The sequence below is a fragment of the Eleutherodactylus coqui genome, chromosome 1, assembly GCF_035609145.1.
Source record: "Eleutherodactylus coqui strain aEleCoq1 chromosome 1, aEleCoq1.hap1, whole genome shotgun sequence".
Lineage (NCBI taxonomy): Eukaryota > Metazoa > Chordata > Amphibia > Anura > Eleutherodactylidae > Eleutherodactylus > Eleutherodactylus coqui.
This window is the reverse complement of record NC_089837.1, coordinates 60,620,293-60,635,405: the sequence shown is the minus strand read 5'-3', so window position 1 is coordinate 60,635,405 and position 15,113 is coordinate 60,620,293. Positions and strand designations below refer to the sequence as shown.

The 15,113-nt window shown below is 46.3% G+C and overlaps 1 protein-coding gene across 1 annotated transcript in view; it reads left to right on the top strand.

Annotated features, from left to right (window-relative positions):
• KLHL29 (kelch like family member 29) overlaps nt 1-15,113 on the top strand; it is an 853,771-nt gene that overhangs the window by 756,271 nt on the left and 82,387 nt on the right. The window contains exons 10-12 of the mRNA XM_066589171.1: nt 75-273; nt 8,318-8,500; nt 13,459-13,639. Coding sequence (XP_066445268.1) covers nt 75-273; nt 8,318-8,500; nt 13,459-13,639 — 563 coding nt within the window. The remainder of the gene's footprint in view (nt 1-74; nt 274-8,317; nt 8,501-13,458; nt 13,640-15,113) is intronic.

The window sequence follows — 15,113 nt, the reverse complement described above, 5'->3', positions numbered from 1 at the left end:
CGAAAAGAGGAGAGGAGCTGCTATCTCAGATAAAGTTTGACACTGAACATGTTCTGTGGAATCTTCTTTTGCAGCATTCTGCTGAATTGTTGGCCGTCGTCCGCCTTCCCTTCATCCATCCAAGCTATCTGCTCAATGTTGTTGACAATGAGGAGCTGATAAAGTCATCAGAGGCTTGCCGGGATTTAGTCAATGAGGCAAAGAGATATCACATGCTTCCTCATGCCCGGCAAGAAATGCAAACTCCACGCACAAGACCAAGACTATCAGCAGGTAATGGAAAGCATGGCAGAAATGACTATTCTTCATTGTCCATGTTAGGTTGGATGGACATAAGTTTAGTGGACTGTGGAGTAGAGCTTTGATCTTGGCATAGGCTTAAATTGAGTTTTATTATATGTGGTCAACGGAGGAGAAGACAATCATGTGAAAGACTAAGAGAGTTTGAGAACCTCAGAGCGCTATGATATTACAGGATATAGACATTAAATAACCAGCGGGGTTGTTGTCTTGGAGTCAGGTAGGAATTTTCAAAACGTTGATCCAGGGATTATTCTGACTGCCATTATGGAGTTGGGAAGGATTCTTTTCCCCCAAATGGGCTAAATTGGCTTCTGCCTCATTGGTTTTTTTTTGCCTTCCTCTGGATCAACAAGGGGTGATGGAAACAGGGTGAACTAGATGGACATTGTCTCCCTTCAGCTTAACATACTATGTTACTATGTATTAGTATTCATGATCGATGGGTCACTGATATTAGTAGTTCTTGGGAAATATCAAGACTTGGCATGGGTTCAGCTTATACTTTGTGCAGATCTAATAAGAAGCTGAAGAACATGAGTATGACTGTGTAAGAGGGAATTAAAGTAACAGTTGACATAAACCTATACCTACATATACTATTTCATAATGATGTAAGATTACTTTTGTGTCCACGTTAACTCAGTGATTAATCCAGATGGTTGCAGTTTTAGATGAAGTACCAATTAAGGCCTCATGCCAACAGCCCTGACGGACTCCGCCAGCTGAATATCGCAGTGGAGTCCATCGTGGCACCCCCCAAAGACCCCATACTCACCTCTTCAGATCCGCTGTGCGCGTACCGCCTGGCAAGCCAGCGTGCATGCGCAATACAGCACGTGACGCACTGGCAGTACGGGATGACATGGTGGGCAGGAACAAGTAATCATGCGATACGTCCACTGTGCTACAGCGGAAGTATAGCGTTACGGATGGCTTTCAGTGACTACAATGGAAGCCGGCCGCAAGTACTCCTGCGGCAATTAGAGCATGCCGCAGTCTCTTTCACGCTGCGGAATTCTACCACAGTAGAATTCCGCAGCATGAACATTAAGCTATTAGGTTCAATAGAACCTAATAGCTGCGGCACAACGCTGCGGATTTTTGCCGCGTGAAACGCAGCAGAAATCCCGCCGTGGGCATTAGGCCTAAAAGAAGCATCACTTTGGTATAGGGTTTTTTTCATAGCTCATAAAGTGATGGTATTGTATATCACTAGGATCTGAAATCATTTTATCATCGATGGGAATTCAATCTATGAGATGCTCACCGATCTTGAGAATGAGGGGAATGCAGTGCTGCCATTGCATCTCCTTCAATGTTCTTTTCTTGTATAGCAGCGCTCCCAGTCACAAGGCCATGCAGGAAACTGCAGCGCAGTCCCAATTTCTGTCCTTGGCTAGCTACTTGAATCCATGTCCTTCATTATGTGAGTTTAGAGGTCTCAGCTTACCTGCTGCTATCATTTCCATGTTTTAACTGACATTTGTAACATGCATCCCTGTCCTCACTACCATAATCACGTCAATGAACAAGTCACTTTCCCCATTAATTCAGCACACTCCTTTCCTGCTGCTATCATGACCTGGTATAATGGAGTCGTCCGCTATGGCCCTCCCCTTGCTACAAACCCCCACCTGCCTTAACTATAATAACCACTGACAACTTCAGCTTTTGGATAAGTTTTTGGCCACAGTAGCCAATTTATTATAAACATAACAAGTAGAACATAAATACACTTTTTAAAACCTTTTTACTCTAAACTATTTAGAGAGATCCTTGGAGCCCCAAAAGACAAACTATCTGTCGCCTCAACCACCCGGGAACAAATAGGTGTAACTGTCTCTTGTCTCCTAAGGCCCGACTCAGGAGACCCTATTTTTCCACAACCATGCCTCCCGTCTCTAAACACCTGACTCGGGAGACTCGCCACTTCACCTCGGGTCGCCTACCTCCCGACCCCGGGCTATCTAGCCAAACCGGCTAGCCACATTAACCAAGTTTGCAGGGAACCCCCCTGTCAAAACAAGAGGCGACAGACCTCCTACTACTTAAACTGAACCAATGGGGGGGGAAGTGGGGGGAAAGTACTATCCCGCGCCTGCTTCCCCTCCCCCACCTCCCCTTTCCGTTGACTCCAAGGACCCCTCTCTACCCGCCACAGCCAGCACGGCTTGACACCTCAAGCCTGCGCCGCCCTCCACAAAACTAAGGCGCGCTCTCTACCTTCCTGCACCGCTTCCAACCATAAATCGAGGCCAATATCATTTAGATGGACACCATCTTCCCTCCAGTAATTTCCTGTGCAAGCCTCTAGATCCACATGTCGCACCGCTACCCCCCCATTTCTTATAACAAAGCGCGAGACCTCTCTATTGAGCTTTATTCTCGCCTTATCTAGACCCTTCGCAGACCGCACAAATTTCCAAATTTTTCTCGGAACTATCTCTGACCAGACAACAATCATTCTACGGTGTGACTCTAACAATCTTAAGATATCGTATCTGATATCTCGGGACAGGTCCCTAAAAGGCCTTTTACCCAAATCATTTCCCCCGGCATGGATGACAAAAATATCCGGGACCCTGTCCAAAACTACCATCCTCTCAAATTCTTGTAGAATCTGACGCCACGACAACCCCCTTACCCCCATCAATCGTAAAATCGCCTCAGCCCTTGAAAGCCTCAACTGTTTCCTATTCCGCCTGATATTAGCTCTTTCTGCTCCCCAGTACACATAAGAGTGCCCCATTATCCAAATTAGCGCCGATTGTTGACCTGCAATAAAATAACAACTGCCTCACCTGACAACCCCCGAACAGACGCTTCAGTAGCAACCCCCACTCTAAAGGAGTGCGTGCCAAATTGGGAGTCATCTATTCCCAACCTTACCAGCGCGTTCTTAAAGACCGCTGCAAACTGAAAACATGACAAGAACTGCCCGTTCTCATGCTGAAGTAGTGGGCCTGCTCTCTCTCTCTCGCCACTCTGCTATAATTTTCCCACGTAGAGGCCGGGCACATTACTGCCCCTCTCACCCTCCCCACTTAACAATCTGTCCTCGGCCCGCCTGATCTGTTTTTGAACGGTAAATAATCACCTCTAACTGTCCCCTAACCAACCTAACATCTTCTTCCCGTAGACCACCACCAACTTCCTTACTGGGAGAGACTACCTCTCCTACCCGTAACGCCCCAAAAAAGGCTAGCGAAAAACCAACTTAAATAATAACTTCTCAAATTCACTGCCGCAAATCTGTTCAAGCGCGTTCCCTATTTCTTCTAACAACTCAAAAGATATTGGTCTACGAGAATCCGCCTTCCCTTAATCGCCTGCTTAACTAACAAATTGTCTGTTACATCCCCCAAACCCCTTAACTTGCAACCAAAAGCTATACCCGCCATAAACCGATTAAGACGCGACGCCGAAACTCCATCCTGTTCCGCCTTCACCACCCAACTAAGCAGTGCCCCTACCCTGTCCTCCTCTGATTCTCCTGCCCTATTCTTTCCCAGCCAATTGACCTACTCCTGCCATGCCGCCCAATAGGCAACCCTCGTACCCTGAGCCAGTGACCTCTCAATCAGGTGCTGCACTGCTCTCTTCCCACATTCCACAGCTGAGGCAGGCATGTCTTCCCCTGTTCTTCGGCTTCCGGGGCCAACATCCTGAATCGCTCCCACTGAAACCGAGAGAGAGCATCCGCGATTGAATTATTTACTCCCGACACGTGCACTGCCCTTATCCAAATATTTAAACGCACACTTTCCAATACCAAGTGTCGCAGTAAATTAACAACTGGGGGTGACGATGCCGTCAGAGAATTAATGACCAAACCCCCCCCTTATTGTCGCAATGCAATCTCACCTTCTTGTTTTGAAGGCGAGATCCTCATAGCGTGATGGCCACCACAATTGGAAATAGTTCTAAAAGAACCAAATTTTTTGTCAGACCCTCCATCTTCCAGCTCTCTGGCCACACCCCCACACACCATTGGCCTTGGCAATAAGCGCCAAAACCCACGCTCCCCGCCGCATCTGTGAAAAGATCACAGTCGACGTTTTCACATACCTCCGCCATAATAATGGACCTTTCATTATATTTCTCCAAAATTGACGACCAAACTGCTAAGTTCCCTTTGATCCTTTTTTCCAGCCTTATGAAGTGATGCGGGGCCCGGACCCCCGCTGTACTGGACGCCATTTTATGACAAAATTTGTCCCATAGGCATAATCCTGCAGGCAAAATTTAGCTTGCCCATTAAGGACTGTAACCACTTAAGGGGTTATTTTCCGCAAACCCCTTGCTCTCACAACCTCGCTCTTCAAATCCTGCAACTTCTCTTCTGGCAACTGATATACCATTGCCTCAGTGTCAAAGGTGATGCCCAAAAATTGAAGACAAGTTGTGGGACCATCTGTCTTATCGGGGGCTAATGGCACCCCGAAACGATGAGCAACCCACTGTAATGTTCCCAACAAAGTCGCGCATATTGGCGACTCCCCTGGCCCAATACACAGGAAATCATCAAGGTAGTGAATGACTGACTGCACACCTGCAGTGTCCCTCACTACCCATTCAAAAAACATGCTGAAGGCTTCAAAATCTGCACCAGAGATGGAGCATCCCATTGGCAAACACCAGCAAACATCAGCAAAAACTTCCCCTCCCAAAAACAACCCAATAGTCGGATGCTATCGGGCGCCACTGGCAATAGCCGAAATGCCGACTCAATGTCAGCCTTTGCTAGCAATGCCCCTTTTCCGTACTTCCTAACCCAACGAACCGCCCCGTCAAACGAGGTGTAAACTACCGAACAGAGTTCAGGGTCTATTCCATCGTTTATGGACGACCCCTTTGGATAAGAAAGGTGGTGAATTAACCGAAACTTGTTCGGTTCCTTTTTTGGGACTACGCCCAAAGGAGACACCACAAAGTCTGGCAAAGGAGGCTCCTAAAAAGGGGCTGCCATTCTTCCTAGACTCATTTCTTTTTCTAACTTTTCCGATACCACTGTTGGATTTTTTATTGCCGACAGCAAATTCTTTGTAGAGAAAGGAACCCTATGCATCGGAGGCGGAATGTGAAATCCGTCCCGAAACCCTTCCAATAAGAGCTTAGCCTTTTCTTTGTCCTGGTACCTATTTAGGTACGGGACCATCCGTGCTAGACTCACCGGCGTCATCCCTTTTTCCAACCCCCCCCCCCCCCCCCTTGGACTTTCCCTTTCCTTTTTTGAAGCATTTTGATGCTCCGTGGGACCCTGCACTGCAATGGGAGCAGATGTGCTTGAACCTGCATCCCGCTCCGAATTTGCATTGGCCCTCATTGAACAAACCCAACTTGTTACCCCCTGACTGTCCACTTTGACTTCCTCCGTGACTGGTAGAGGCCGGGCCGGATGGCCCGGCTCCCCCATGAAAGGACTGCCCGAAATGCACTGATGCCATAACCCTTAACCATAAACCAATGTCCTTCTGATCCCATCGAATCGAAGGCCTTACCGCTTTCCGCTGTCTAAATAGCTCATCATACCGGAGCCAAGTTTGGCCCCCGTACACCCGGTACGCCTCACCGATGGAGTCTAAATAACAAAACAGGCCGGAACAGTTTTCCGGCGCCTTTTTCCCAATTACACTCGCTAAAATGGCGAACGCCTGTAACCAATTGGTAAACGTCTGAGGAATCAGACGCCACCTACGCTTTTCCTCCTCCTCTTTCTTAAACTCCGATCTCTTGCCTTTGTCTAAGTTAAACTTTTCCAAAGGCAGAAGGGAGAATATCTCAATATACTAGTCCCTCCATATTTTTTCCCCCTACTTCCTTTTTTAAGTGGGCCCCCAGGGGCCCCTCGAAACAGACGTAAACTTCGCCTTTTGCCCTATCGTCTAACCTTACCGCATCCCCCTCTTTCTCAGTTTGCACCGCCACTGTCACCCCTGATGCTGACTCCTCTACACCTGCCGCACTTCCCTCCAGAGTGCTTAACCTGCTGGATGAAGCTGGCACCGAACTAGTCCATGCCGCTACCGGCGACGGCCCTAAGCCGACACCCCCAAATTCCCCCAGCCTGTTCTCCCCCAGTCCCTCCGGCGGAGCCTCTTAACCCTGAGTCCTCACGACCGGACGACGCGCTCGCCGGCGTATTATGTGCCGACACAGGCAGCGAAGCGGGATCCATTTCCTGTCTCCACAAAAAACTCCCACATACAGCCTATCAGTGCCCTCACATCGCTTTCGCCCACTTGCGCCCCCCCCCAAACCTCCGCTAAAACCTCTTCCCCCTAATTTTCCCCCGCGGGCACAGACCGGCTAACAACATTAAAAACATTTGGTGTTAATGGTGACTCACCGGGCTGCATAGGTGCTGTGGGCCCACCAGCTGCCGATCCGTCTTCCAGTCGTCCCGTCGCTGCATCCGTCCATGCTCCTCTTGGTCCCGCCGGTTCCTCCACGTACTGCCGCCTCTCTGCTGCACGCACAGCCACTCCGCTGGAACTCAAGAGAATTGGGTTAGTGACCCATCCTGGACCAGCCTCTCGCTGTCCCCCCCTATACTCCTTCTGTCGCTCCTCATCCTCCTCTCTGGTCTCTCGCTCCTCTCCACTGACCTGCCCATACTGCTCCACTCCTGCAGCTCTGGGCCTGCGGCTCCCGACCGCTGATGTTCCCCGGTCCTGCTGGTGCAGGGGCGCTCCTCCTGGCTCACTACTGCGCTGGAGCAGCCCCCCCCCCCTCTCTCCACTGCTGTTGCCATCAGTGTTGCCGAAGGCCCTGCCCCCCTCTCAGCACGGGGCCTAGAGCTACACGCAGCGCCGCGCCGCCGAGCAGGATTCCTCCCAGACCAGCCCCCCCCTGCTTGTAGTCGCAGGAGGAAGCCCGGCTGGAGGTGCCACTACTGGGCTCCTAGTGCGGCGCCTGCGCACCGGCGCGTGCTCGGGGCTAAGCCTCTCCGGTGCACGCGCCCGACGTGGCCTCCGCTCTCTCGCCGGACTAACCGCTGCTGTCCCCTCACCGCTCCGCACCAAGTCCTCCAGCCACCCGATACCACATTCTTCTGCCGCCGCCCGGATCCTCCCCATAAGCGCCTCCATCTTCCGCAGGTACTGTCCTCTTCAGGCTCTTCCTCTCCGTCACAGCAGGCCTTCTCCTTCTTCTGCTCACCCGATCTTCTTCCCCCTCCGGTCTTCTTACCCTGGTCTTCTCCCTCAGGTCTTCTCAATCTTTTCTTCACCTTCTGCTCTTCTCCCTTCGCTTTTTTCCATTTTCTTCTGTCTTCACTCTTCAGCGCTCTTCTCTCGGTCCTTCTTCTTCCTCTTCAACTCCCGGACTGGCTCCTCCCCCTATTTTCGCGCTCTTTTCCTAGCCACTCACGCTCCACCCCCACCCCCATCGTGTCTGTTAGCTTTTGAAAATACTTAACCCCTTCCCTCCCCGTTAACCCCGTCATGTCCGCCTTCACCTATCGCCCTGCGGGCTTCGGTTCCGGTCTTCCTTCACAATGGTTTGGTTAGCAACACAATGTTCATTCCATGCTTACGTGAAGACATTTACATGCATTCTTTTTATCAAGAACATAATCAAATAAATGAACAAGTCACTTTCCCCTACAAGATCAGCATACTCTTCTCCTGCTGCTATCTATCTCTTTTCTTAGGTAACTACTGTATACAGTGTCCAGTCCATGCTGCGTACTTTTTCCCTATGTTATCTATAAATATGTTCATGCCTCTTGTATGTCATGACATTTTCTTGGCCATGTGAAGTCCTGTCTTCACTAGCATAACCACAGGAGACGTTAGGTCACTTTCTCCCACATGATCAACACACTCCCTTTCCTGCTGTCATTCCTGTTTGGTCCATAACTTCTATGTTATGACTTTTTTTGGTCCTGTTCTCACTTTCATAATTATGTGAGTGGACTGCTATTCCTGGGTACAGCTAGTGCTTAAAGGTCTGAAACATTAAAATACTGATATTAGAACTTTAACTTCATGTGTTCTTCTCCTTGTTGCAGGCGTGGCTGAAGTAATCGTCCTAGTTGGGGGTCGGCAAATGATAGGAATGAATCAGCGGACGCTGACAGCCGTCACTTGTTTAAATCCACAAATCAATAAATGGTACCCACTGGCGAGCCTACCATTCTATGACCGGGAATTTTTCAGTGTTGTGAGCGCAGGGGACAATATTTATCTGTCAGGTAAGAAGTGTACATAATATTTCAGATGATTTACACCAGGGTATAGTAACACACCAACAAATACATTAACAGTTCTTTTGTGGGAAGCATCAACTTGGTCACTGTATTAAAGGGTATTCTGACAGAGGGCCGAGGGTTCAGCTGATCGGCAGAGATCCCGAGCAGCAGACCCCCACGATCAACTATTGATGACCTATCCGGAGGATAGCTTATTAATAGTAAATGCCTTGAAAACCCCTTTAAGGTATTCCTACTTTTATGATTCTCAAAAATATCAGTTTACTAGATCCTAGTGACCTTGTCTGGGGGATTAGCAGCTACTATATAAACTCTATAAACTTTGTGCATGGTCTAGCACCTAATACATTCATCGCTTGCCAACAAATTCTGAAGTCATCAGTAAGTTAAAGCCAGCATATTCAAAGCGTGTAAACCCAACATCCAACTAAGTTCCCAAAAGTTGGATATATGGAGTTGTTAGTTAGATGCTGGACAGTTGATGAGTTTCTACAAAAAATTACCACCAAGGTCAAGAAATTCCATTTGCTTACTCTATCACGCAGAATCAATATTTTGGTACTTAGCGAAAGACCATCACTGGTGACTATTAGTTCTACAGTATTAGGATCTGCCAAGGAAATGCCCATAGTTTAGCTTTCTGAACCCCAGTGGGAGTTTACTGCTATCATAAAAAAGTTTACTAGGTTAAAAGGTTCTCTCATGTAGATGGTTCCCTTCCCTAAATGAGGACCTAGTGGACGATCAGTTGATTGCCACAGGTATGGGAGCTGGGAGCAGTCGTACGTTATCTTGTTTTTTTTCTGCAGTGGCTGCTTCTGGATAAATGTGGAATCGCAAGGCGCCGATTTAAATGAATAGATGGCCAAGTTGTGTTGAGTCCTCTGGAGATGCTCTTTGTAGAAGCTTTCTGCTATGGCTAATAGAGGGGCATCTTGAACCAGAATCACCCTCTATGATACCCAAGTGCTTTAATAGCACTTATGGGAAGGGGTTGTCCAGATGGAACAATCCCTTTCAGCTTTAAAGGGAGACTATTGTTAGTGTAGTAGTTGCTTTGAGAAGATTGAAAGATACGTAGAGGCTTACCAGACTATAGGTAAATATTCTTCCACCTACATTCTTCCATAATGAACTTTTCCTTGAATCACTTTTGTACTGAACAGAGTCCTGGGTAGATCACAATGGGCGAGGAAATCTTAAAAGAGTTTTTTGGGACTACTACATTGACGTTGTTGACCTATACTTAGAATAGCTCCTCAATATCAGATTGATGGGAGGCCAACTCTCAGCACCTTGACAATCATCTGTTTGACAGAGCTGTGGTGCTCAGGCAGCATTCCAGGCATAGCACCATAGATCGTATAGTAGCGGTGCCTGGTATCGTAACTCGGTCCCACTCACTTGAACAGAACTGAGCTGCAGAAAGGTCATGTGACTCATGGACATGTCATTACAGGCCAGTGAAGAGGCTGCAGCGATCACCTGAGCACCATAGCCACTTTGATGGTTGATTTGTGGGTAGTCAGGAGTCGGAACCTCATCGATCTGATATTCTAAGAACAGATAATCAACATCGAAGTCCCCCAAAAAACTCCTTTAAAATGTAATATCTCATTTTTGGCCATTTCAATATCATCCAACCTCCCAAGGAGCTTCAGACAATAAAATATTATTCTAGAGTATTTATGCTATCCGTACGGCGCTTCCTACCACATAGGGGTCCGCTCATGAAAGTGTTATATGTATGTGCTGATAAAAGTCTTATTATGTTATTGTATTCGTCAGAGTGTCTGCACTTGTGTGAGACGAACCCTTGATGAACAGGCTTTTAAGTCTTTATTTTCTCATGTAGGTCAGTAGGGACCACAGTGCAGATGGTATTAAACTGATCCTAGTTTTAAATCTGGATTGAAGCTACGGATAAAGTCATTACATTGCATTATTTATCCTTCCATACACATTCCCCTGCCTATTGGTCAACGCACTCTTGTATAGACCAGCCAAGCAAGAAAATACACTTTGAGGAGGATAAGCATAAGACTTGTTTGGGACGTGTGTGGTTTTTTTGTGTGTGTGTATTTGTCTGCAGGCTAATTAAATTCTATTGCTCTAGCTTCTTAATGAGGATCTGCCCACACCAATTCTATGCATTAGAGGCAGCTCAGACAGCGAGGAAGCATTTGTAAAATAAGAAATGCTAATCAGCTCCACAGGATCCAACGCTAGCTAGAGAAAGCTTTAGGCAGGCTTATTCTCAGCGGCATCGAGTCGGAGGCATCCATGACTTGCTCCAGGCAGGCTGCACTGAGGGATCTCGCTTCACTTTCTGTATAAGTACATTTTCCTAAATACTCAATTCTTACATTGGGTTACTACTGATTAACTCTTGCTGCTTCCTATCCATTGGATGGAAATATAATGTGACCGAACGAAGTTCTACCGTCCCAATGTGTTATGGCTTAGTCTTCTTGCAAAGTGATGTCCTACAAGGATCTACAAAGGACCATGTGGACCAACCTCTATGGGTTGTGCAATCACGAGCCACTATGGACAACCCTTGCATTGAAAGTAATAAAGACAGATATAGGTTTGTAGCATTATATCTAAATCGTAAGAAGGTAAAGAATCACAAGTGGAACCACATACTCTATTGGTGGATATGGTAGCGTATGGACAAACAACTCTTGTCCTAGAATAGACTAGGGCCTGGATGAAAGTAGAATTTGTTAGTTGAGGTGTTACGTGTTTTCTCTATAGCTCGTCGTATGCTTGAGAGTACAGCTGCCACAAATGTCTGATTTTGGCCATTTCTGGTGACCGTCAGCTGCAAAATTAACACGGATGCTCATTATGCCATTTTGTGCAAGCCATAGACTGGTGTAAAATGAAGAAATAAGTCATCCTCAACTCCTTAAAGGGGTTTTCTGAAATATTTTAACGCCACTGACCGCTGCTTAGGTCCTTTGCTTACATTGACAGCAGCAGTCATGTGTGTTTACCCACGTGACCGCTGCAGCAAATTGGAGTGTGGCAGGGACGTCATCAGTGACCTCCTGTACACCTGCCTCAGAGTTTCTACATTAGAAGACAAGTTTACGGGACGTCACCAGGCCTGCTGAACGGGTGACATCACCTGACAGACGCCGCAGTGCCGAACTGCCAAATTGGTCGTTTTCACTGTAATGAGTATATTATTTTTTGTACAGTTTTGGACATGGAGAGCCAAAAACTATATAAAATAAAAAGTTTGGAAAACCCCTCTAAGTATCCCCCGATCCAGCGTAAGAGTCCCAGTCAACCATCATTCTCAAAAAAGTTGGTAGCGGTCACATGCCAGTCATTGTGTGCATGACTACTACAGCACCAACTTCCTCTGGGTTCAAAGTGGCAGTGACTGGGATTCCTATGCTGGATGGGGGGCACTTAATCAGGTGAGTAAGACTTGTTTATTGGTATTTATACTGTAGCTAGTGGGATCTTTCATACGAATGATCCCATGGATGATTGATCAGCAACCTTAAGACAGAAAAGCCATACTGTAAGTACAACCGTCCAACAGCAAGCTTAACCCAAGTCACCCACTGAGAAAGCTCAATTTACAGTTGACCATGCTTGTATCTGTTCTGGTACCGTATGGCAGCTTAATCCAAAGATCAAGAATCGGCCCATGTGGTACCAGCAGAGACCACGTGTGCCCATCAAAAGTGCTCATCATAACACACCAAATCTTTATGCAAGGAAACTGTTCCTTCCTGTTGATGATAATGACCCATTTTTGGAATACTTTGCACTGTTCCCTTCAGGTCCTAAGCGAAGTAACAACCAAAGCCACATCTGTGCGAGGCCCGCATGTTCTCCCCATGTTTACATGGATTCTCTTTGATATGATTAAGGCTAGGTGTACACTAACATATTTTCAGGGCGTATGCTGTCTGTGTAATTCCACAGATAGCACATGGCCCATTATAGCCTATGGGGCATACACATGGACATTTTTTCAATTGGACCAAAAATTCATGTCCTTTTCCTGTCTGTTTTACGAATGACAAATAGAGCATGCCTATGTACGTGAATTTGCTGTGTCCATGTACATGTTCATGTGCTGTTCGATGCAAGTTGTGCCCAAGTCTCTTGGGCGCAACTCGCAGTTATGCTAGTGTGCCCCTAGGTTAAGTAGCTTTGTGTGCAGTGACTCCTAGAATTTTGCATGTCACTTTGAATATGCTTTAAATATCGATATAGAAAAACATATCAACTACTGCAATATCCCCATCTAGTGGACAAATCATGGAGAAAAATGGCATTGCATAGATTTTGCTTTGTCATTAACATATGAACTTCGTTTCAACCAGGTTTTCTTATACGCTAAGAGCAGGGAGCCATCATGCAGTCCCTGGACTCTTTATTAGCTGTCAGAATATGAGAAACACCGTGATCCTTCCTTCCTTCTTTGAGACTACAGAAGGATCAATTCATCACACATAGATTTACTCACATGTCAGAGAATCCCTATATGCCATACCCAGCACTTATGAATTTCGATAGAACAGCTTATCTCTCCCAGCATGGGCCAATCCTCTTTCTCATCAACACAAGAAGCAGTTCATATGGTTCTCTATATGGTTCAATTCCCAACCAAGCTTTACTTCAGGCCACAACATGGTGGTGGGGTGATAATGCTCCTTTTATATCACAATGCAGATAGACAGCAACTGTTTATTTAATAAGGCAGATAACACACATCACACACATGGGTAGCGGCTTGAATGGAAGTTCCGGTGCCCTACTGCAAATACTTGAGTATATGCACTTTCTTTCTAGCCCTATGTTCTATTAATCTATGTTTTAAGCAGCAGCCAGTATAATTCATCATACATCCATTAGCATGTAAATTGTATGCCTCTACTGAATAAAATTCTCTCTTGGTACCCTTTTAGGAGGCATGGAATCCGGGGTCACACTTGGAGATGTGTGGTGCTATATGTCTTTACTCGATAACTGGAATCTGGTCTCCAGGATGATTGTTCCAAGGTGTCGGCACAACAGCTTGGTATATGATGGCAAAATCTATACAATTGGTGGCCTTGGTGTAACTGGCAATGTTGACCATGTGGAAAGGTAAGATAGTTTCTCCAATGTATTTCTTCAAGGAATCAGAAATTTTACCAAATGTTAGACAATTTACTGAAAACTTCAGAAAAATTATAAGAGACTTAATTTGACTCATGAGGGGAAAATGTATGGAGCTGTATGACAATACTGTGTCTATCACAAGGACTTTTTGAGGTTTGGTGCCCTTCAGAGGAGTAACTTGAAGCTTCTGGGCCTCAATGCAAGATCTGTAACAGGGCTCCTAATGTTTCCTTTATATTACTGGCCTTCTCATATAGAAAAGTGAGACCTTATGGGCATCCTAAGGTTCAAGGGCCAGGGTGCAACCCAATCCTCTGCACCCAACATAATTACATGCATGGTGCCCTTATAGAATGTCACTCCTGATGGTTTATAGTGGGCAACAGAGTGGAAATAACTTCCTCACCACTCTGCAACCTCAGCTCACTATTCTTGGGGAACCAAACCTGGACTTTGATTCCTCAGAATCCCACAGGTTTCAAAGTTCAAGTTTGGCTCCTTAGGCAGACACTACAGCACAGACGACTTGCCTTAAATGGGTTGTACCAAGTTATAAAATTATGCCCTATTCAAAGGATAGGGGATAACTTTACAATCTGTGAGGTCCATTCACTGTGACCGCCATCAATCCCCAAAACGAAGGTCCCAAAAGTCCCCACATGAATTGAGTAGAGGTCACACTTGCGTGCTACCAGTTATTTCAATAGGAGCTGTGTAAATTACTGAATACAAGCACTCAGCAATCTCCAGCACTCCCACTGAAATGAATGGAGCAGCAGCACGCATGCGGCGACCTTGGGACCACCAATTATCAGGATCGGTGGGGGTCACAGCAATCAGACACCCACAGATCATAAAGTTGTCCCCTACCCTGTGGATAAAGAATAACTTTAGAACTTGGCACAACCTCTTAAAGCTTTGGCCTTTATCTTTGACCCTTGTGGGACTTTCTTATTTTCGAGAGAGCTTATAATTGCCCACAGTTTTTTTTTTTGTTAGAAAAAGTGAAACTGGAATCCAAAGTCAAGATATTTTTTCACCAAGACTTTTAGGTAATAGAATTGATCTTGATGATCTTGAGTGAGCCATGGGTACGAGTCCCCTACAGAAGTGGTTACCAAAAGTAGACAGTCCCTTTAAGACAAGTGACAATGGCACGGTGTCAGTAAGAAGGCCACAGCCTCCCATGAATTCAATCATTGTGCATAGTTCCACAAGCCACACCTCCTTTTGAAGCCCCACCCCCTTTTAAAACCCCACCCCTTTGAGGCTTTCCTACTTCCTGGTATTGGAGAGTGTTTCTTCTAGTCACGAATGCCACGTGTGCAGCAAACAGTTAATGTATGTTCATTAAAAATGACTTCTTTGTGACAGATTTAGTGAATCCATAAATATCTCACCCTGCCGCAGTATATAATTCGTGGAGATCCAGCAAATATAGATGTTCCATCTGTGCAGT